The sequence below is a fragment of the Gorilla gorilla genome, chromosome 17 (genome assembly GCF_029281585.2).
Source record: "Gorilla gorilla gorilla isolate KB3781 chromosome 17, NHGRI_mGorGor1-v2.1_pri, whole genome shotgun sequence".
Taxonomy (NCBI): Eukaryota; Metazoa; Chordata; class Mammalia; order Primates; family Hominidae; genus Gorilla; species Gorilla gorilla.
Window position 1 is genome coordinate 37,597,589 of NC_073241.2, and position 21,609 is coordinate 37,619,197.

At 44.6% G+C, this 21,609-nt stretch overlaps 2 protein-coding genes across 7 annotated transcripts in view; both read left to right on the forward strand.

Moving 5' to 3' along the window:
• CEP76 (centrosomal protein 76) overlaps nucleotides 1-5,874 on the forward strand; it is a 41,871-nt gene extending 35,997 nt beyond the window's left edge. Inside the window, exons 13-14 of one of the 2 annotated variants that reach the window (XR_008673578.2) lie at nucleotides 1,071-1,225; nucleotides 5,657-5,874. Coding sequence is in view for 1 of the 2 variants with exons in the window: in XM_019013981.3 (XP_018869526.1) it covers nucleotides 5,657-5,673 (17 nt within the window). In the remaining variant the exon portion in view is untranslated. The remainder of the gene's footprint in view (nucleotides 1-1,070; nucleotides 1,226-5,656) is intronic. The other variant, XM_019013981.3, reaches the window with a different exon arrangement.
• A 3,849-nt stretch (nucleotides 5,875-9,723) lies between these two features.
• Nucleotides 9,724-21,609, forward strand: part of SPIRE1 (spire type actin nucleation factor 1) — a 213,354-nt gene continuing 201,468 nt past the window's right edge. For 4 of the 5 annotated variants that reach the window (XM_031003592.3, XM_031003593.3, XM_055368418.2 and 1 more), the window contains exon 1: nucleotides 9,724-10,304. In XM_031003592.3, coding sequence (XP_030859452.1) covers nucleotides 9,968-10,304 — 337 coding nt within the window. In that variant the 5' untranslated portion in view covers nucleotides 9,724-9,967. Of the gene's footprint in view, nucleotides 10,305-11,108; nucleotides 11,195-21,609 lie in introns of those variants that run through there. The other variant, XM_063699375.1, reaches the window with a different exon arrangement.

Below are 21,609 nucleotides of genomic sequence, written 5' to 3' on the forward strand. Positions count from 1 at the left end.
TTTCTTCTGTGTTAAGTGAATATTATATTTTCTTTTCTTTTCTTTTTTTTTTTTTTGAGAAGGAGTCTTGCTCTGTCACCCAGGCTGGAGTGCAGTGGCACGATCTTGGTTCACTGCAACCTCTGCCTCCCAGATTCAAGCAATTCTCCTGCCTCAGCCTCCCGAGTAGCTGGGACTACAGGCACGTGCCACCATGCCCGGCTAATTTTTGTATTTTTACTAGAGACGGGGGTTTCACCGTGTTGGCCAGGCTGGTCTTGAATTCTTGACCTTGTGATCCACCTGCCTTGGCCTCCCAAAGTGCTGGGATTGCAGGCATGAGCCACCCGGCCTGGCCGAATATTATATTTTCTTAATTTCCAGAGACTGTCTCACTCTATCTTTGGGGATAGAGTGCAGTGGTGTGATCATAGCTCACTGCAGCCTTGAACACCTGGGCTCAACGGATCCTCTGGCCTCAGCCTCCAGAGTAGCTGGGACTACAGGCATGTACCACCACACTCAGCTAACTTTTAAAATTTTTTTGTAGAGACAAGGTCTCACTCAAATACAGGTCTTAAACTCATGGCCTCAAGCGATCCTCCTCACTCAGCCTCCCAAAGTGTTGGGATTACTGGTGTGAACCACCATGCCCAGCCCAAAATAATATTTTCTAATTTAACATTTTAATTTATTTAATGATTTTTATCACTATTTTTAATATTTTCTTTTTTTAATCACTAATTTTTGAGGGGTTTTTTAGTGTTTGCTTTAGGGTTTCCATATACATCTTATTTTTGTTTGGTTGTTGTTTTCCATATACATCTTAATTTATCAGAATCAGATTGAGATTTATATTAGCTTAATTTCAGTAATATATGGAATTTTTAATTTTAAACTCGTTATGAATAAGATTTACTTTTTTGTCAATATATTAATAAAACTGATGTTTGGATTAAAGATGTTAAATTGGAATCTTCAGTTTTGATAAACCTGATTGGAAGAATCCAATAGCTTGTTTGTGATAAAGTAGAGGTTGTTCTAAATGTGGTAGAATACATCAATTCAAAAGTTTTTTTTTTTTTTTTTAGGCCGGGTGTGGTGACTCAAGCCTGTAATTCCACCCCTTTAGGAGGCCAAGGCAGGTGGATCATTTGAGTGAGGAGTTCGAGACCAGTTTGGGCAATGTGGCGAAACCCTGTCTCTACCAAAAATACAACAACCACCACCACCACCACCAGGCATGGTGCGTGCACCTGTAGTCCCATCTATTTGGGAGGCTGAGGTGGGAGGATCAATTGAGGCGGGACGTTACGAGGCTTCAGTGAGCCATGATTGCACAATGCACTCCAGCCTGGGCAACAGAGGGAGACCCTACCTCACAAAAAAAAAAAAAAAAAGAATACCATAAAATTTTGTTAACCCTGAAAATGCCCATGGCATTAAGACAATATCACAGTTGAAGAATGACCATTACTTAGCAAACTTTGCAAGATAATAATTTTTTATTTTGAGCTGGGGGTCTCACTCTGTCACCCAGGCTAGAGTGCAGGGGTGTGATCACAGCTCACTTTAACCTAGAACTCCTGGGCTCAAGTGATCCTCTTGCCTCAGCCTCTTAAGTAGCTGGGACTATAGGTGTATGCCACCATGACTGGCTAATTTTAAACTTTTTTTTTCTTTTGTAGAGATGAGTTCTTGCTATGTTGCTCAGTCTGGTCTTGAACTTCTGGCATCAAGCATTCCTCCTGTCTCAGTCTCCCAAGATGCTGGGATCACAAGTATGAGCCACTGTGCCCAGCCACAAAGGAACAATTTTGATACCATTAAAATAATAGCGTTGGGCCGGGCACGGTGGCTCACGCCTGTAATCCCAGCACTTTGGGAGGCCAGGGTGGGCAGATCACGGGGTCAGGCGTTCAAGACCAGCCTGGCCAACATGGTGAAACCCCGTCTCTACTAAAAATACAAAAATTAGCTGGGCGTGGTGGCGTGATCTGTAATCGCAGCTGCTCGGGAGGCTGAGGCAGGAGAACTGCATGAGCCCGGGAGGCAGAGGTTGCAGTAAGCAGAGATTGTGCCAATGCACTCCAGTCTGGGTGACAAGAGCAAGACTCTGTCTCAAAAAAAATTAAAAAAAAATTTTTAAGAAGTTTGTTTAAAACATTCTCTTATAAATTTAGGTTAAGCTCTGGGATGTCATGTTTTTATGAATTTCAATGTCAATAATTGTTCTTCCAACATCTCTTAAGGATTAGATTGCTAGGTCGAGAGTAGGAGCGAGGGTTACACTTCTGGCTCCTGAGAGGCATGAACAGGTATGGCACATAAGGGAAAGACACAGTGTTCCATCAGTGGCTCTTTATACAAAAGATGAGGAGGACAGGAATTCAGGTTAACAGAACAGTTCAGGGGAAATCCTAAGGAAAAGCACAAGTAACATATAAGGCATGAACTCGATTCACTGCAACCTCTACCTCCTGGGCTCAAGCAATCCTCCCACCTCAGCCTCCCGAGTAGCTGGGACCACAGGCACGTACCACCACGCCTATACCTTTACCTATACCCTTCTACAAAAATTACTAAGGCAAAACTTAAAAGACTAGCTTTTTAGCACATCTGGAATGTGCTGAATTCATTAAACTGAATAAATTAAATTGAATTAAAGGGAAGTCATATTTTATGTCGGTTACATGCTCACCTTGGAAGAGAAATGAGGTTCTCATAGGGTCAAAGTAGAATATATAAAGAGCCAAGAGCAGCTCTAGACCTCTACCTGTACATCAGGGAAAAAAAACACCTTTTTTGAGCAACAGGAAAGGGCCATCTTTTCTCAATAAAGATTAGGATAGATCGGGTGCAGTGGCTCAGGCCAGCACTTTGGGAGGCTGAGGTGGGTGGATCACTTGAGATCAGGAGTTCGAGACCAGCCTGGCCAAAATGGTGAAACCCTGTCTCTACTAAAAATACAAAAGTTAGCTGGGCATGGTGACGGGCGCCTGTAATCCTAGCTACCCAGGAGGCTGAGGCAGGAGAATCACTTGAACCTGGGAGGCAGAGGTTGCACTGAGCTGAGATTGTACCACTGCACTCCAGCCTGAGCGACAGAGCAAGACCCCGTCTTAAAAAAAAAAAAAAAAAAAGATCAGGACAAATTAGCCAGGCACAGTGGTTCAAACCTGTAATCCCAGCACTTTGGGAGGCCAAGGCGGGAGGATCCCTTGAGCCCAGGAATTTGAGACCAGCTTGGGCAGCAGACTGAGACCCCTTCTCTACAAATTTTTTTTTTTTTTTGAGATGGAGTCTCGCTCTGTCACCCAGGCTGGAGTGCAATGGCGTGATCTTGGCTCACTGCGATCTCTGCCTCCCGGGTTCAAGCAATTCTCCTGCCTCAGCCTCCTGAGTAGCTGGGACTACAGGCACATGCCACCATGCCCGGCTAATTTTTGTATTTTAATTTTGTATTTTTAGTAGAGGTTTCACCGTGTTAGCCAGGATGGTCTCGATCTCCTGGCCTCGTGATCCACCCTCCTCAGCCTCCCAAAGTGCTGGGATTATAGGTGTGAGCCACCATGCCCAGCCTACAAAAAGTTTTAAAAAATTAGCGGGGTGTGGTGGCGCATCTCTGTAGTCCCGGCCCATTCAGAAGGCTGAAGTGGGAGGACTCTCTTTTTTCTTTTGAGATGGAGTTTCGCTCTGGTTGCCCAGACTGGAGTGCAATGGCACGATCTCGGCTCACCGCAACCTCCGCCCCTCCGCGTTCAAGCAATTCTCTTGCCTCAGCCTCCTAAGTAGCTGGGATTACAGGCATGCACCACCATGCCTAGCTAATTTTGTATTTTTGGTAGAGACAGGGTTTCTCCATGTTGGTCAGGCTGGTCTTGAACTCCCAACCTCAGGTGATCTGCCCGCCTCAGCCTCCCAAAGTGCTGGGATTACAGGCATAAGCCACTGTGCCCAGCTGGGAGGATTCTTTTGAGCACAGGAGTTAGAGGTTGCAGTGAGCTATGATCGCACCACTGCACTCCATCCAGCCTGGGCAGCAGAATGAGACTCTGTCTCTCTACACACACACACAATCAATTAGGAAAAATTAAATAATAGAGGCTTGAAAAAACATTTTTGCATTGTCTCATCAGCAAAGTGTGATTCAGTCTGAAAATTTTTAATTTACACAACACAAAACTCTGGTTAAAATTTTATTGATAATTCTCCATTTTTAAGCAATTATTGTCAAACATCAAACTTTGCTACAAAATAAAGATATTTTTGTGCCTGGTTGTGGTGGCTCACATCTGTAATCCCAGCACCTTGGGAGGAAGAGGTGGGTGGATTACTTGAGCTCAGAAGTTCCAGACCGGCTTGGGCAACATGGTGAAACCCCGTCTCTGCAAAAAAGTACAACAGTTAGCCGGTGTGGTCGTGTGCGCCTGTGGTCCCAGCTACTTGGAAGGCTGAGGTGGGAGGACTGCTTGAACCTAGGAGGTGGAGGTTGCAGTGAGCTGAGATCATGCCACTGGACTCAAGCCTTGGCCTCAAGAGCGTGTCTCAAAGAATATATATTTTTGGGCCTTATTTTGTTTTTAATTTCCCACTGGAATTAAGGAGTAAGCTACTGCTTGTCCTAACGTTTGAAATCTGATCAGAATTATGTAATATGACTATAAAAGAGTATTTGGAAAGTTTGTGTTATAGGAAATGTATTTGAATTATCTCAGGCCAACTAGCAGTAATTTGGGGTAAGTCACTTAACATTTGCAGGCTCCAATTTCCATAAGCATAAAATAGTGGCTTGGCCTAAAATTCATATTTATGAGGTATTTTCCAAGTCAAATCTTCTTAACTAGTTGAAGCTAATAATTACACTTATATTCAGATCAGAACGTCATACATCTATAATGGTTTAAAAATAATTATCTTAAAGGAGAATCACATTAAGTAGGTGAAATGTGATTATTGCTTAGCCTAGTATTTTCCAGGGTCTCTCATGAACCCATTGATACACTATTGTTCATACATTTTATCTCAATCCTCTACTTTTCGTCAAAAAAATTGTTTTTCTTTTTTTTGAGACAAGGTCTCACTCTATCACCCAGGCTGGAGTGCAGTGGCATGATCTTGGCTCACTGCAGCCTCTGCCTCCTGGGCTCAAGCGATTCTTGTGCCTCAGCCTTCCGAGCAGCTGGGATTATAGGTGTGCACCACCATGCTTGGTTACTTTTTTGTATTTTTTGTATAGATGGATCTTCGTCACATTGCCCAGGCTGGTCTCAAACTTGTGAGCTCAAATGATGCTCCTGCCTCAGCCTCCCAAAGTGCTGGGATTACAGGTGTGAGCCCCCATGGCCAGGCTCAGGACTTTATTCTCGCTCTCTGTGAATGTACATGGACATTGTAATGTAGGAGAAAGAGCTGAGCTGGTCAGGAGGCCTGAATTCCAGTACCAACTGTTTCATTTACTGCTTCTGTGTTTTGTCCTATGACTGTATTATCTCTTCTGTAAGATAGGAATAATAATATCTGACCCTTCAAGTTGTATAACTGAAGAGCACATTTTGAAAGTATAAATAGCACTACAGATGTATAAGGTATTACAATTGTGGGCAATGAAAATTTAGGTTACAACATTAAAAAATATGCTGTTTTTTTTTTTTTCCTTTCTGGTGCACTTTTCTAGGTGAATGTGCCTCTTAGGAGCACTTGTCCAGAAGTGTCTGGGAAAAGCTTGGGCTGCACAGTGATGGTGCTCCCTGAAAGACTCAGAGCAGCACAGCCAGTACCTCCAGGGTATGAAGCATGAAGTACATTTATTCTACAAGAATAAGAAGTAAATATAAAAAAAGTCAAGGATTCAATTTTTAATAAAGTAACAAAATCAACAAAAACAAAATCATATTCAGAGTAACACGGACTTCACAGCACTTTGAAAAAGACATTTAAATGTTGATTTGAGTTGTTCAGACATTTTAAATATGAAGTCATAGGGTAAAAATACAATCAATGACTGAAATTGGGAACAAAATATCCTGAACATAAAGGCATTTGAATCTTTGGATTTTTTTTTTTTTTTCTTTTTGAGACGGACTCTCACTCTGTCACCCTGGCTGGAGTGCAGTGGTACAATCTTGGCTCACAGCAATCTCCGCTTCCTGGGTTCAAGCGATTCTCCTGCCTCAGCCTCCCGAGTAGCCGGGATTACAGGCATGCATCACCATGCCTGGCTAATTTTCTTTGCATTTTTAGTAGAGACGAGGTTTCACCATGTTGGCCAGACTGGTCTCGAACTCATGGCCTCAAGTGATCTGCCTGCATTGGCTTCCCAAAGTGTTGGGATTACAGGTATGAGCCATTGCGCCTGGCCTCGAATCTTTGAATTTGAATTGAAAATGAGAAAATGGGACAGTGCTGTTATTCCACAGGGGTGCTTGAACTCCACTGAGAAGATATCAACGGCTGGTAGCCTTTGAGTGGTCAGCAGTCACTTTCAGAGTGTTGTGATGATGGATGACGGTAAGGCTTATCAATTTTTTTTCTTCTTTTTTGAGATGAAGGCTCACTCTTGTCACCCAGGCTGGGGTGCAATGGCGTGATCTCGGCTCACTGCACGCTCCGCCTCCCGGGTTCAAGTGATTCCCCTGCCTCAGCCTCCCAAGTAGCTGGGATTACAGGTGCCTGCCACCATGCCCAGCTAATTTTTGTATTTTTAGTAGAGACGGGTTTTTGCCATGTTGGCCAGGCTGGTCTCGAACTCCTGACCTCAGGTGATCTGCCCGCCTCGGCCTCCCAAAAACTGCTGGGATTACAGGCGTGAGCCACCATGCCTGGCCAGCTTATCAAAACTTTAAGGAGTACTGAAAATCATTTAGAAGTTAGTAAGTTATAGTCTTTATACAAAAAAGAGTCAAGTGTTCATGTTGTATAACTACACTTAGAAGACAGCTAGGATTTTAAAGATTTTCCTTTATTTTGTGTAGAGAAGAAACATCACACAATATTCTACTTGTCATCTTTCCTCAACTTAATTACATATATGCTCACACAGGCAAAATATTTAAGTATATCGTACCATGAATTGTTACTTGGCAATAAAAAAAAAAGCCCTTCTGTTGGATATAACTGTCTTGTGATACAGTGCAGTAATGTCTCCCTCTCAAAATGTGTATATATTAAAAAAAAAATCACTCAAGGAAAATCCTAGTGTTGCAAATTTGTTTTTAAGAATGTATCTTTTGGCCTGGCACAGTGGCTCACATCTGTAATCCCAGCGCTTTTGGAGGCTGAGGCGGGTGGACCACTGAAGTCAGGAGTTTGAGACCAGCCTGGCCAACATGGTAAAACCCTGTCTTTACTAAAAATACAAAAATTAGCCAGGCATGGTAGCGTGTGCCTGTAATCCCAGCTACTCGGGAGGCCGAGGCACGAGAATCGTCTCAACCCAGGAGGCGGAGGTTGCAGTGAGCTGAAATCGCGGCACTGACCCTAGCCTGGGTGACAGGGTGAGACTCTGTCTCAGTAAAAAAAAAAAAAAAAATGCATCTTTTTCCATTGATTAGAGGGATGACTAAATAAGAATGCATCTTTTAAAAGATAAAGTTTGGATTTCCTTTACTTTACTCACTTCCTCCTTCCCTGTATTGTTGTCTTCAAGATTTATTTACTGCTCTATGCCAGGGTTAGCAGGTTAATGGCTCATAGATTCCTCAGTTTATTGACCCATTTATCTTGTTTACTGGTGGGTAAGGCAAAGATAAAAATGTGTTTGGCTGTAGTTGTCCAAGCGCAATGGGCAGCAGTATCCCATAAGGCCAGGAGGTGGTAGTGTTGTCCATAAAAGTAGACCTTCATTTTTTTTTCCTGGATTGTTCAAAATATTTTAAACCAGTCTGTATTTTCAAAATCCACACAGGATAAACTTTTGAAATAGCAAAATTTGGGAATGTTTGTCTGTTTTTAATCAAGAGGACAGAGATATATTTATATGTATATAGTGTCACACATAAGGAATTACATGTTTGCCTCTCTGGGCTTTGGCACACAGATACTGCATTGTTACAAATGAGATTATGAACCTATAATTACGTGATGCTACTTTAAGGGGTTGTTTTGTCTCTCTCGTACTGAAATTATAATAAGTTGCCTGGGGAGCTTTCTTCTCCTCTTTCAATTTATTATTTATTTTTTTGAGACAGACTCTTGCTCTGTCCCCCAGGCTGGAGTGCAGTGGTGTGATCTTGGCTCATTGCAACCTCCACCTCCCAGGTTCAAGCGATTCTCCTGCCTCAGCCTCCCGGGTAGCTGGGATTACAAGCGTGCGTCACCACACTCGTCTAATTTTCTTTGTATTTTTAGTAGAGACAGGGTTTCACCATGTTGGCCAGGCTGGTCTCGAACTCCTGACCTCAGTGATCTGCCCGCCTCAGCCTCCCAAAGTGCTGGGATTACAGGCGTAAGCCACTGCGCACGGCCCTCTTTCAATTTCTTAATTTTCCTTTTCGTCCTGTTGCTTTTCTCCCTCCTCCCCATCCCAGCTGTATGTAAGATGGTATCTTATTTTAATAGACGGTTGTAATTTAAATAGACTGTTGTAGTTTCTACCGCAAGATGCAATTGTTGAGAGCGTGATTTCTAACATTTTACATAAAACTGCCGTAAAAGGTTTACTGGAACTTAATATACATTGCCTATTTGGTTGATGCTTTCAACACTCTGTAGGGCTTTCACACAGGACTAGCCTCAGTGGAATTTTATCGATTAAATTAATCTACCAATGGGTGATTAAGAATTATCTGTTTTATTGCATATTTAATAGGTTGAGGGGGGCGGAATTCTTTCTTTCTACGGCTAATTGCCCTCAGTTCAATTTTACCACTGTGATATTCATTCCACATGCTCTGATGAGTGTGGTACTTGAGACATTACCTTAGTGAGGGAAGGGACGAATGTTACAAATGAATCCGGAAGGACGCTGAAACTAACACCTGCAAATTATGTACGACATGTTTATATTCCAGGCGCTGGTTTAGCTTTTGGGAGAAGTCAGTGAGGAAAACCCGTAAAGATCCCCGTCTTTACGGTGCTTACCCTGAAGTTGGGAGTGGAGAGGGAGGTATTCAACCAGCAAGAAATCGGAAAACGCGCAGAGCGGCCGCGGGGTCACGGGAAACTGCCTGAGGCTTTCAGGGCCCAGGGCCCTGCGGGGAGGCTTCAGCGGGCCTGCATTTTCTTAGGCATCCGCTCCAGGCGGGTTCAAGTTCTCAACCAGACCTTCGGCGATCCAGCGCCTAGGGAACGTCAATGCGGGTGACTTCTCCCGCTGTGCAGGGCGGTGACCCGGGTTGGCGCGCCCAGTTCCCCGCCAGAGTCGGCCGGGGACTTCCCTGATAAATGCGACCCCCTCTTGCCCCTGCGCCCCCCGACCGCGCGCCCGGCCCCGCGTGTCCCCCACGCCCCACAACCCTGCACGCCCTACCCGGCCGCGCATCCCCTCCGGACCGTGCGTCGCCGCCCTCACCATCGCGCCCCCAGCTGTGTGTCCCTTGCGACCGGGCCCCCCGACCGGGCGTCACCGCCTGCGACTCTGAGAGCCCTGCGGGCTAGAGACCGTGCGGCCGTCTCGCCTCGAGGCGAGGCGCTCCTGCCCGGTCCCCACCTCCAGAGCGTGCATCCCCCGGCCCGTGCGGCCCCCTGAGGGGCGGGCGCTGGGCGGCGCTGGACGGCGCGAGGCGGGGCGGGGCGGGGCGGGGCGCCGGACGCCATCGCGTCGCTACCGGCCGGCGGCTGTCTGACCGGGACTGCAGCCGTGTCCTCGCCGCCCTCCTCTCGCCCACGCCTCCCGGGCACTCGCCTGGTCCCGGCGGCGGCGCGCGCGGCCGCGTTGGGCGGCGGCGGTTCCGGGGATGGTGAGGCGGCGGCGCGCGGCGACGATGCTCCGGAGCTGAGGAGACGCCGGCACACGGCGCGACTGCCGAGCGCAGCGCCCACCCGCGGGATGGCTCAGGCGGCCGGCCCGGCGGGCGGCGGGGAGCCGCGGACTGAGGCAGTGGGCGGCGAGGGGCCGCGGGAGCCCGGGGCAGCCGGCGGCGCGGCCGGGGGCTCCCAGGACGCGCTGAGCCTGGAGGAGATCCTGCGGCTGTACAACCAGCCCATCAACGAGGAGCAGGCGTGGGCCGTGTGCTACCAGTGCTGCGGTTCCCTGCGCGCCGCCGCCCGCCGCCGCCAGCCCCGCCACCGTGTGCGCTCGGCCGCGCAGATCCGCGTCTGGAGGGACGGCGCCGTCACCCTGGCGCCCGCGGCCGACGACGCGGGAGAGCCGCCCCCAGTTGCGGGTGAGGCCGCCGGGCCCCTTTCCCTCGTAGTCCTTGGAACACCCGCGGCTGGGCCGCCTTACCCTCAGCGTCCCCGGCTCTTCCGCCCCCGCCTTCCCCCCCCCCATTTGCCACGGGAGACCCCCGGGAGGATCCGGCGGGGACCCGCAGGGGAGGACGGCGTCAGGCCGTGGCTGGCCGGGGCCCCTCGGAGGTCAGAGCCTCGTGGCGGGCGACGGCGCAAATCCGCTGTGCGGAGGGCGTTGGGGCGGCCCTGGGTGGGCCTGGGCCTGCGGGCCGCGGGGCGCTCGTCATTGTGCTGCCCGCGCGACAGCTGCCCGCGGCGCGTTTGGGAGCGGTGGGCTGGGCCCTGCTCCGGGCCAGCGGCCTGTGTGCCTCACGCCGTGGCTGCTGACACACGGCCGGGTTCACGGGATGGGGAAGGCATCGCAGGCTTCACGCGGGGGCTCCGCACGGATCCTCAGTGCCGCTGTCGGAAACACCGCACTCCTCACGGGAAACTAGAAGTATTCCACATTAGACAGCCTTTCCTCGGTTCGGAAATATAAAGATGATTCTGAACCGTGAGAATTCTGCTCTTTGGGGAGAAATGGAAAAATAGACTAAATAGTGATTTTTGGCTCCTGGACGTTAGAAAATACTGATTGCATTCCTGTATGTGAAAATTTGTTGTGATGAAAAACAGGCTTGTAAAGTAAAAAGTTGACAGGGTGTCCGGATACAAAGAGAAAATGGACCTTAGTTACGTCATTGTCTAATGTAAAATTTTCAGGATTATGACCTAAGCAGTAATTTATAGCCAGGGTTTACTCAGATGCTCATTGAAGAGGAGGAGGAGGTTGAGAAAAGGTTTCTCCCATCAGTTTTTATCTAATTCATTCTTTTGAGAGGCAAGTCTATTAAAAACATAGAAAAACAATCTACCCTCACTTTTAGAAAGTTGATGGAAATGTCAAAATGCTTAAGGTGAAAGATGTAATTTCGAATTAGTAAAATGACATTTAATGAAAACCCTTGTCTAACTTGATTAAAACAATATTCAAGGTTATAGTTATTCTTTCAGTTCCACCAGAACATGTTTTTATCTTTTATTTTTTAGTGTCAGGTAAACACATTTTTATTTACATGCTTTTATCTTTTATTTTTTAGCGTCAGGTAAACGATTTTTTATTTAAAGCCATCTTTTTAATTGTTCTTTTGAAACTATTTCAAATAGTATTTTTGTTTATTTGATGGGCTTATTGCTTTTAAACTTGGACTTAATCTTAGTGGGAAATACTTGCAATTATAATTTATAGTGTATTAAATGGTACAAAAGATACATTTATAAAATACAGCAATGTCTGCCAGGTGCGGTGGCTCAAGCCTGTAATCCCAGCACTTTGGGATGTCGAGGCAGGTGGATCACCTGAGGTCAGGAGTTCGAGACCAGCCTGGCCAACATGGTGAAACCCCGTCTCTACTAAAAATACAAAAATTAGCCGGGCGTGGTGTTGTGCCCCTGGAATACCAGCTACTCTGGAGGCTGAGGTGGGAGAATTGCTTGAACCTGGGAGGTGGAGGCTGCAGTGAGCTGCGATCGCGCCACTGCACTCCAGCCTGGGTGACAGAGCGAGACCCTGTCTCAAAAAAAAAAAAAAATAACAGCAATATCGTGCCTTGGGATTTAGCTATTTCCAGAGGAAAAATGGTTGTGTTCAGCCTGCTTTTAGAAGCAGCATTGGTAGTGGTGATTTCCGGAGAGAACAAGCCCCCAGTTTACATTGTCATGTCACTTAAATTTAATCCCAAAATAGTGTAGTTTTGTTGTCAAAGATTGATAGATTCTCGTGGATGGGTTTTTCGTTTTTTTTTGGTCTGAATCTTATGTTGAAATGGATTATTTTTTACATCACTAGTGTGATGATAACATGTTGATCTCAGTGTAATAAACTGCCTTTATGGAGAAAATAGTGAGTGGAGTTCTCCACAATTCTCAATAGGTTTGTAATTCTCTTTCTCAGTTCTGCTCATGACCTGCACTACCAGTTATGGAGAAGGCCTAATCAAAGTTGTTGATAGAGACTTGAGCATTTTCTGTTGCCTAAAATTATTTAAGAAGTTCATACTAAAATATTAGTTTATTTCCTCATTGGATTTAAGAATAGTTGCATGGCTCAGGAAGATACACAGTCTTCTGAAGATTTTATCTTGATTCTTACACTTGATGAATAATTTGGTGGTGTGCACACTTAAAAATTCTATTCCTTCTTTCTTTCTCTCTCTTTCTTTCTTTCTCTCTCTCTCTTTTTCTTTTTTTTTTTTTTTTTTTGATAGGGTCTTGCTGTATTGCCCAGGCTGCTGAAGGCTGGAGTGCAGTGGTGTAGTCATAGCTCATTGCAGCCTGGAACTCCTGGGCTTAAGTGATCCAACTGCCTTGGCCTGCCAAAGTGCTGGGGTTACAGATGTAACCCGCCTTGCCCAGTCTCTTTTCTTTTCTTTTTTTTTTTGGAGATGGAGTCTCCCTCTGTTGCCAGGCTGGAGTGCTGTAGCACAGTCTCGGCTCACGGCAACCTCTGCCTCCTGGGTTCAAGTGATTCTCTTGCATCAGCCTCCCGAGTAGCTGGGACTATAGGCGCGTGCCACCATGCCCAGCTAATTTTTGTATTTTTGGTAGAAATGAGGTTTCACCATGTTGGCCAGGATGGTCTTGATCTCTTGACTTCATGATCCACCTGCCTCGGCCTCCCAAAGTGCTGGGATTGCAGGCGTGAGCCACCGCGCCGGACTTCTCTTTTCTGTTTTAGGGAACGTTTGTATTCATGAGACTTCCATTGTAGGGAAGAGTTGGGGAAAATAAGTAAAAATAATTTTTTTTTTTTTTTTTTGAGACGGAGTCTCGCTCAGTCGCCCAGGCTGGAGTGTGGTAGCGCGATCTCAGCTCACTGCAAGCTTGCAAGCCCTGCCTCCCAGGTGCATGCCATTCTCCTACCTCAGCCTCCCGAGTAGCTGGGACTAAAGATGCCTGCCACCATGCCCGGCTAATTTTTTTGTATTTTTAGTAGAGACGGGGTTTCACCATGTTAGCCAGGATGGTCTCGATCTCCTGACCTCATGATCCGCCCATCTCGGCCTCCCAAAGTGCTGGAATTACAGGCGTGAGCCACTGTGCCCAGCGAAATTTTTTTTTTTTTTTTTTTTGAGGTGGAGTCTCACTTTGTCGCCCAGGCTGGAGTGCAGTGGTGCAGTCTCGGCTGACTGCAACCTCCGCCTCCAGGGTTCAAGCAATTCTCCTACCTCAGCCTCCCAAGTAGCTGGGATTACAGGTGTGTACCACCATGCCCAGCTAATTTTTATATTTTTAGTAGAGATGGGTTTTCACCATGTTGGCTGAGCTGGTCTCAAACTCCTGACCTCAGGTGATCCACCCGCCTCAGCCTCCCACAGTGCTGGGATTACAGAAGTGAGCCACGGTGCCTGGCCACACTTTCATTGTATTTATCATAATTATATGTAGTTAGCAATCTGCAACATTTATGTTTTCACATCCATTGATTTCTGTTTCTTTCTTTCTTTTTTTTTTTTTTTGAGACGGAGTTTTGCTCTTGTTGCCCAGGCTGGAGTGCAATGACACAATCTTGGCTCACTGCCACTTCTGCCTCCCGGGTTCAAGAGATTCTCCTGCCTCAGCCTCCCGAGTAGCTGGGATTCCAGACATGCACTACCACGCCTGGCTAATTTTGTATTTTTAGTAGAGACGGGGTTTCCCCATGTTGCCCAGGCTAGTCACGAACTCCCGACCTCAGTGATCCGGCCTTGGCCTCCCAAAGTGCTGGGATTACAGGTGTGAGCCACCACACCCGGCCTGATATATTTTCTAAATGGACGTTTAGGGAAGTTAAGTGATTAGTAACTCTTTGAATCAAATCTTGGTCTTTTAGTGTCTAGGCTTAGTAGTGTTGTGGAATGAAACATTTGGTTTGAATTTGTTTTGTGATTCTTCCCCTTAGATAAGTGACAGTGAGTAAGTTCCCCAATCCCCCTGAGTCTAGCCTTCTGTGTAAAATCAGAATATATTGTCGTTTTCACAGGATTGGGGCATAAGTGAGGATAATATATGTCAAGTGGCAAGACTTGCTGTATAGCAAGTACTCAGTAGGTTTTAGTTTCCTTCTTCCTCTAATCCTGTGGTCCTTTCTCATCACTATACTGTCTCTAGTCCATCTGTTTTATGTTTTTACCAAGAATTGGGGTAAATGTCAAGGTCAGAGTTTGTTAACTGGCACTGTCGGCATTTTTGGCTGAGTAATACTTTGTTGTGGTGGCTGTTGTGTGCAGCATCCGTGATCTGATCTCTAACACTGGATGCCAGTAGGCCCCTCCCCTGCAATTGTGACATTAAAAAAGTCTCTGTCCATTGCCAAATGTTCCCTAGGGTGCAAAATCGTCCCAGTTGAGAACCACTGCTCTAGCAGGTGGTGCCCAGGATTGTGTTCAGGGTAGGGAAGTGGATTCTGGCTGTAATCCTCAAGTGAGTGAATCCTTCTACAGGCCATTGTCACTCTGTTGTTGAGCTGAATGAGTCGTACTGGTTCTTGCCAGTACCAGCAGTATCACTCCATTTAGTCCTTTTAGAAGAAATAGTACTTCATAGGCTTTACTGACTTTTTAGGGGACTGAATGTGGTAGTAATTGATTTTAATTCTTGTTTACTTTTAACAGTATTGATACATCTGAGAATGGTTAGATTCAGTTTGAATGAAATAAATAGAAATATGCTATAAGAAAAATAGAAAAATGTTGAAATGTGTCAGAGGCTGGAGACCAATGAAGGAAAAAAATGAAGAATTAATGAGTTTATTTAGCATTCAGGTAAAACTTAGAGCCAAATTGCTAGCATGGCCATAAAAGTAGTGTGATATAGGACCCAAGAAGATAAATTCAAGAAAAAGGAAAGACTAGCTCTTTAGAGGATCTCTTGAAAGTAAAAAGATTAAATTATGTATAACATCTTAAAATGAGCAGTATGGTTAAGAAGTATTTCTGTGATGACAGGAGGATAGATTGCTTAGAATCAAGAGAGTTTATGATTCTTGTTTGGTGGCTTATTTAACATTTTATTTTCTCCAGTGTTTATGCAGTTGTAGTAATAATAAGACTTTGTTGTTTGGGAAAGTTTATTAGGTACAAGTTGATGAAGTTTTAACTTTCACACCCTTAATTAAGGGGTTAAAGACACGCAGGCTCTTTGTATACTCATAAGTATACCTGACTGGCAATTAGAGCACATTTTGGTATAAGGGTCTTTAGAAAGTAGTAACTGATGCAGTTTAGGTTATAGTCTAGATCTTCACATGGTTAAAAAGCATTTGCTTTTCTGGGATGCCACAAAGAATTATTAATAGCAGTAGTTTTAGAGATTAGAATCATGTGTGGTCTCACAGTCTTTCAGGACTTAAATACCCGTCTGACAACAATCATTTATTTTAACTTTTGGTTTCAAAATTTTTGATGTACCTTTAGTTTAGATGTATAACGAATCGTTTAAAAATTATGGTCATATGTTGATTTAAAATAATCTTAAGGTTGGTAGAAGGTTTTCCTGAAAGGAACAATGAATGCCTGTGTGCATACTAATAAAGGGATCCCTTGAGAATGGTTTCTTGGTATAGGGAACATTCAGGCTTTGTTTGGGTTTTGAAAAGAGGATACGATCAGTCAAGCTTCTCAGCAAGGTTCATGCTAATTTGGAGGGGAAGAACGTCTTGGCATAAAATCCTATTTGATTTTAAAGAGAGAATATTTGTGGAAAAGGTTGAAATAGTGAAAAAATATGTTGTTTTTGTTTTTTTGAGATGGAGTCTCGCTCTGTTGCTCAGGCTGGAAGCAGTGGCATGATCTCGGCTCACTGCAGCCTCCGCTTCCTGGGTTCAAGCGATTCTCCTGCCTCAGCCTCCTGAGTAACTGGGACTACAGGCGCCCGCCACCACGCTCGGCTAATTTTTGTATTTTTAGTAGACACGGGGTTTCACCATGTTGGCCAGAATGGTCTACATCTCCTGACCTTGTGATCCACCCACCTCAGCCTCCCAAAGTGCTGGGATTACAGGCGTGAGCCACCGCACCCAGCAAAAAAATGTTTAAAAACATTTTTTTTGGTCCGCTCTTTCTGTATTTCTTGTGTTCCCATCCTGATCATTAAAGGAAAGGAATATATGAAGTATATGTGTAGGTTTCCAGAGTAGGTAGTGGGGGTGAATGGTAGAATTAGAGATTGGTGAAATGCCTTATCAGCTACAGTAATAGATAAAAATTGTTCTCTTTGAATAATAAGTTCAAATATATCAAGTTAATTCAATCTAACAAATATGCTTTGAGTTCCTGCTATGTACAAGTAGTGTTCTAGTTTTTCATGGGTGATGTAAGGGTAAATAGTTCTAGTCATTAAAGAAGAGAAAATAAAACAGAAACACAGTGGTGAATTTACCATGAATCTAATGCAGCTTAAACTTCAAGTCCCTTCATTTACACAGGCCCCTTCTAAGTGAGTGGGAGAGCCTTAACAGTAAGTTTAGATGTTCATTTGCAAAATTAAGATTTTAGCTGTAATTGGATAAGATTGCTATCACTTTTTTTTTTTTTTTTGAGACAGGGTCTCGCTTTGTCACCCAGGCTGTAGTGAAGTGGCTTGATCGGCTCACTGCAGCTTTGACCTCCCAGATTCAAGCAATCCTCCCACCTCAGCCTCCCGAGTAGCTGGGACTACAGGCATGTGTCACCATGCCTGGGTAATTTTTTTTTTTTTTTTTTTTTTTTTGAGACGGAGTCTTGCTCTGTCACCAGGCTGGAGTGCAGCGGCGTGATCTCTGCTTACTGCAACCTCTGCCTCCCGGGTTCAAGCGATTCTCCTGCCTCAGCCTCCCGAGTAGCTGGGACTACAGGCACGTGACATCACGCCCAGCTAATTTTTTGTATTTTTAGTAGAGACGGGGTTTCACCATATTAGCCGGGATGGTCTCGAACTCCTGACCTCATGATCCGCCCGCCTCGGCCTCCCAAAGTGCTGGGATTATAGATGTGAGCCACCATCACCACCTGGCCCATGCCTGGGTAATTTTTATATTGTTTTTTAGAGACAGAGATTTTGCCATGTTGCCTAGTTTTGTTTGGAACTTCTGGGCTCAAGTGATTTGCCCACCTTGGCCTACCAAAGTGCTGGAATTGCAGGCATAAGCCACCATGCCTGGCCTGCTGTCACTTTTATTTGTTTGTTTATTTATTTTTTTTGAGACAGAGTCTTAGTCTGTTGCCCAGGCTGGAGTGCAGTGGCACGAGCTTGGGTCACTGCAACCTTCACCTCTCAGGTTCAAGCATTCTCGCACCTCAGCCTCCCAAATAGCTGGGATTACATGCACATGCCGCTGAGCCTGGCTAATTTTTGTATTTTTAGTAGAGACAGGGTTTTTCCATATTGATCATGCTGGTCTCAAACTCTTGGCCTCAAGTATCTGCCTGCCTTGGTCTCCCAAAGTGCTGGGATTACAGGCGTGAGCCACCAAGCCTGACCTACTGTCACTTTTGGTTCCAATTTACCATGCAATATATTTCTACGTGTGTTGGGTTATAAGAGAGGGGTCACAAGAGTTTTGGGGAGAAATTTTGGAATAATGTATTTGTAGTTTTGTATCTGTGTTTCTACTTTTGCAGAGGGAAACAGTAGAAGGAATTTAGTCATCTGCAGATATTAGTCCTCAAGTAATTTAGGACTCTTAGGAAACCATTGGCCTCACTAAGAGTTTTGACTAAACTTTAGAAGAAAAAAGTCATTGAGCTACCAAGGACTATATGTTAATAAGAGATGATGAGTTGCACTCTGCTTTTTATATATGGAAGGTCAGATTCACTCTCCTGTATCATTGGTCCTATAAAATAACAGCAGTTCTCATCCTGCTTTCATAACAGTGTCATTAGAGCTGTATGTATTTCCCTTTTACTTCTTGTTGACTAAGTAGAAAAAAGGAAAATAACTTCTTTCAGATATTTGTTTAAAACTATGAAGGAAATATTGAGTTACCAAATGTAGTGGGAATTTTTAGTCAAAAAAAATTTTTTTTAAGAAACAGGGTCTTTCTCTCTTGCTCAGGCTGGAGTGCAGTAGTATGATCATAGCTCACTGCAGTCCCCGGCTCCTGGGTTCAAGCAATCTTCCTATCTCAGCCTCCCAAGTAGCTGGGACCACAGGTGTGTGCTGCCACTTCTGGCTAATTTTTTATTTTTATTTTTTAGTGGAGAAAAATGTTGCCCAGACTGCTCTTGAACTCCTGACCTCAAATGATCCACCTGCCTCAGTCTCACAAAGTGCTGAAATTGCAGGTGCGAGCCACTGTGCCTGACCAAACTTTTTATTTTGGGATAATTTTAGATTTACAGAAAAGTTGAAAAGAGAATGCAGCTAATTCTTATTTGCCCCTCACCCAGTTCCCCTAAATGTTAACATTTTATATTCTTGTGGTATATTTGTCAAAACTGAAAAAACAACATTGATGCATTGCTATTAACTAAACTCCAGACTTCATTTGGGTTTCCCCAGTTTTTCTATTAATGTCCTTTTTCTTTTTTTTTTGAGACAGAGTTTTGCTCTTCTTGTCCAGGCTGGAGTGCAATGGCGCGATCTTGGCTCACCATAACCTCTACCTCCTGGGTTCAAGGGATTCTCCTGCCTCAGCCTCCCAAGTAGCTGGGATTTACAGGCACCTGCCACCACACCTGGGTAATTTTGTATTTTTAGTAGAGACGGAGTTTCTCCATGTTGGTCAGGGTGGTCTCAAACTCCTGACCTCAGGTGATCCGTCTGCCTCAGCCTCCCAAAGTGCTGGGATTACAGGCATGAGCCACTGTGCTCGGCCTTAGTGTCCTTTTTCTATTGCAGAAATCCCATTCGAGATACCATATTGCATTTAGTCATCATATCTCCTTAGTTTCTTCTGGTCCGTGACAGTTTATCATGATCTTGACAGTCTTGGCAAGTACTGGTCAGCTGTTTTGTAAAATGTCCCTCCGTTTGGACTTGCCTGGTATTTTTATGGCTAGACTGGGTTATAGTTTTGGGGGAAGAATACCAGCGAGGTGAAGGGCTCCCCCTGATCACATCATATTGGGGCACATGATAACCATGTGACATCAGTGGCTACGATAACCTGGAGACTTGATTAAGACAGTGTTGTCAGGTTTCTCCACTAAAAAGTTACTATTTTTACCTTTTTTTAATATGTTGTTCTTTAGAAAGGAGTCATTAATTCCAGCCTGCATTCAAGGATAGGGCCAGGTAATTAAACCACCTCCTGGAGACGTGAATATCTTCTTAGAGTTATTTTGAATTCTGTGAAGAAGATTTGTGCCTTCTCCTCCATTTACTTATATATTCAATCATTTGTTTATATCAGTCTGGATTGACATGTATTTTGTACTTTGGTTGTTCTGTTGCTCAGATTGTTCCCGCTGTGGCCATTGATTGCTCCTTAGGCTTGGCTTCGGTGTTCCTTTGATATGCAGCCCTCCTTCTGTCTGGTGGAGCACGTCCTTGCTTTCTGGCACTGCAAGATATTTCAAGGATCATCTTATATATTTCCTGCCCCAGCCCTAGAGTTACCCATATTTCCAGGGAGCTCTTGTTTCTTTTATTGGAGAATGGTGTTTAGAAACCATGATCTTAGCACTGGGTATGCTTGTTGCTTATTGTTTTGTTTTTATATATTTTTTAAAGTTGTAGTTTTGCTCTGTTGCCCAGGCGGGAGTGCAGTGATGTGATCATAGCTCTCTGTAACTTTGAACTTCTGGGTACAGGTGATCCTTCCAACTCAGCCTCCTGAGTAGCTGGGACTATAAATGCACACCACCACTCCTGGCTAATTTTTTTGTTATTTTTTTGTAGAGACAGGGTCTCTCACTATATTGCCCAGGCTGGTCTTGAACCCCATTCAAGTGATCTTCCTGCCTCAGCTTCCCACAGTGTTGGGATTACAGGTGTGATCCACTGCACCTGGCCTGTTTTTAATATAGAAGAAGAAATGTTAAAGGGTTTATTTTTGATGTTCAAACTCTAGATGGATATTTGGGTTTCAAATATCGACTTACTGGATAGTATGAATAATGCCACTGTGAACATTACTGCACGTGTCTTTTGGTGAACAAATGTAGCATTTTTGTTGAATATGTTTCTAAAAGTGCAATTGCTAATTCATGATGTATGGTCAGCATAAGTAGATATTGCCAGAAATTTTCCAAAGTGATTGTATCTCACAAACTTTTAAAATTAAAACTGATATGAGACATTAATATAAATTTAAAAAGGATTCGATTAGGTATATGGAGGGGTTATATTCCTAATAATACCAAACTGCTGGCTTCTGAAAACTGTGACTCTTAGGTCTGTTTATACTAATTGTGCTAATGCTTTTTTTTTTTTGAGTCAGAGTTTTGCTCTTGTTGCCCAGGCTGGAGGGCAATCCTGCGATCTTGGCTAACTGCAGCCTCCACCTTCTGGGTTCAAGCGATTCTCCTGCCTCAGCCTCCATGGTAGCTGAGATTACAGGCATGCACCACCACACCTGGCTAATTTTGTATTTTTTGCAGAGACAGAGTTTCACTATGTTGATCAGGCTGGTCTCAAACTCCAGATTTCAAGTGATCCACCCGCCTCCATCTCCCAAAGTGCTGGGATTACAGGTGTGAACCACTGCGCCGGGCCTAATACATTTTTTTAAATTGAGTCTGTGGTCTTTTTCTGTCATATTTCCTATTTTCTCTCCCATCCCTTAATTTAATTAGAAGTTAAGTTCCTATCTAATATACTCCTTTAATATCTTGCATTTCGGAGAGAGAAAAATATAAATAGAGATAATTGGAGGGTAGTGCTAGAATGTCACTAACAATCCCTATAAGTTGCCTGGTCCCAGGGTTTGGTCATGTCTTCCTGGATTTTTAGTGAAAATACCATGTTAGCGATGTTCCCATTACATGATTTCATATATTCATTTCACCGATATTTGAGTGCCTTCTAAGTGCACTGTGCCAGATGTTGACGATACAAAGAGGGATAAACTGCACTCATACCTTCAAGAAGCTCGTAGATGGAGAAACTAACACAGTACAGTGCAATAATTTTAAAATAATAAAGATGTTTAGAAAACTATGAGAGCCCAGAGAAGAGAGTGGCTGACCCTGCCTGGTGACAGTAGGCGAGTGTTACAGAGGAGATCTGGTTTCTGGAGGTCTCCAGGATGGGGCTGTAGCCTAAAAGGAAGACTGTGTGAGGCAGCAGCAGCAG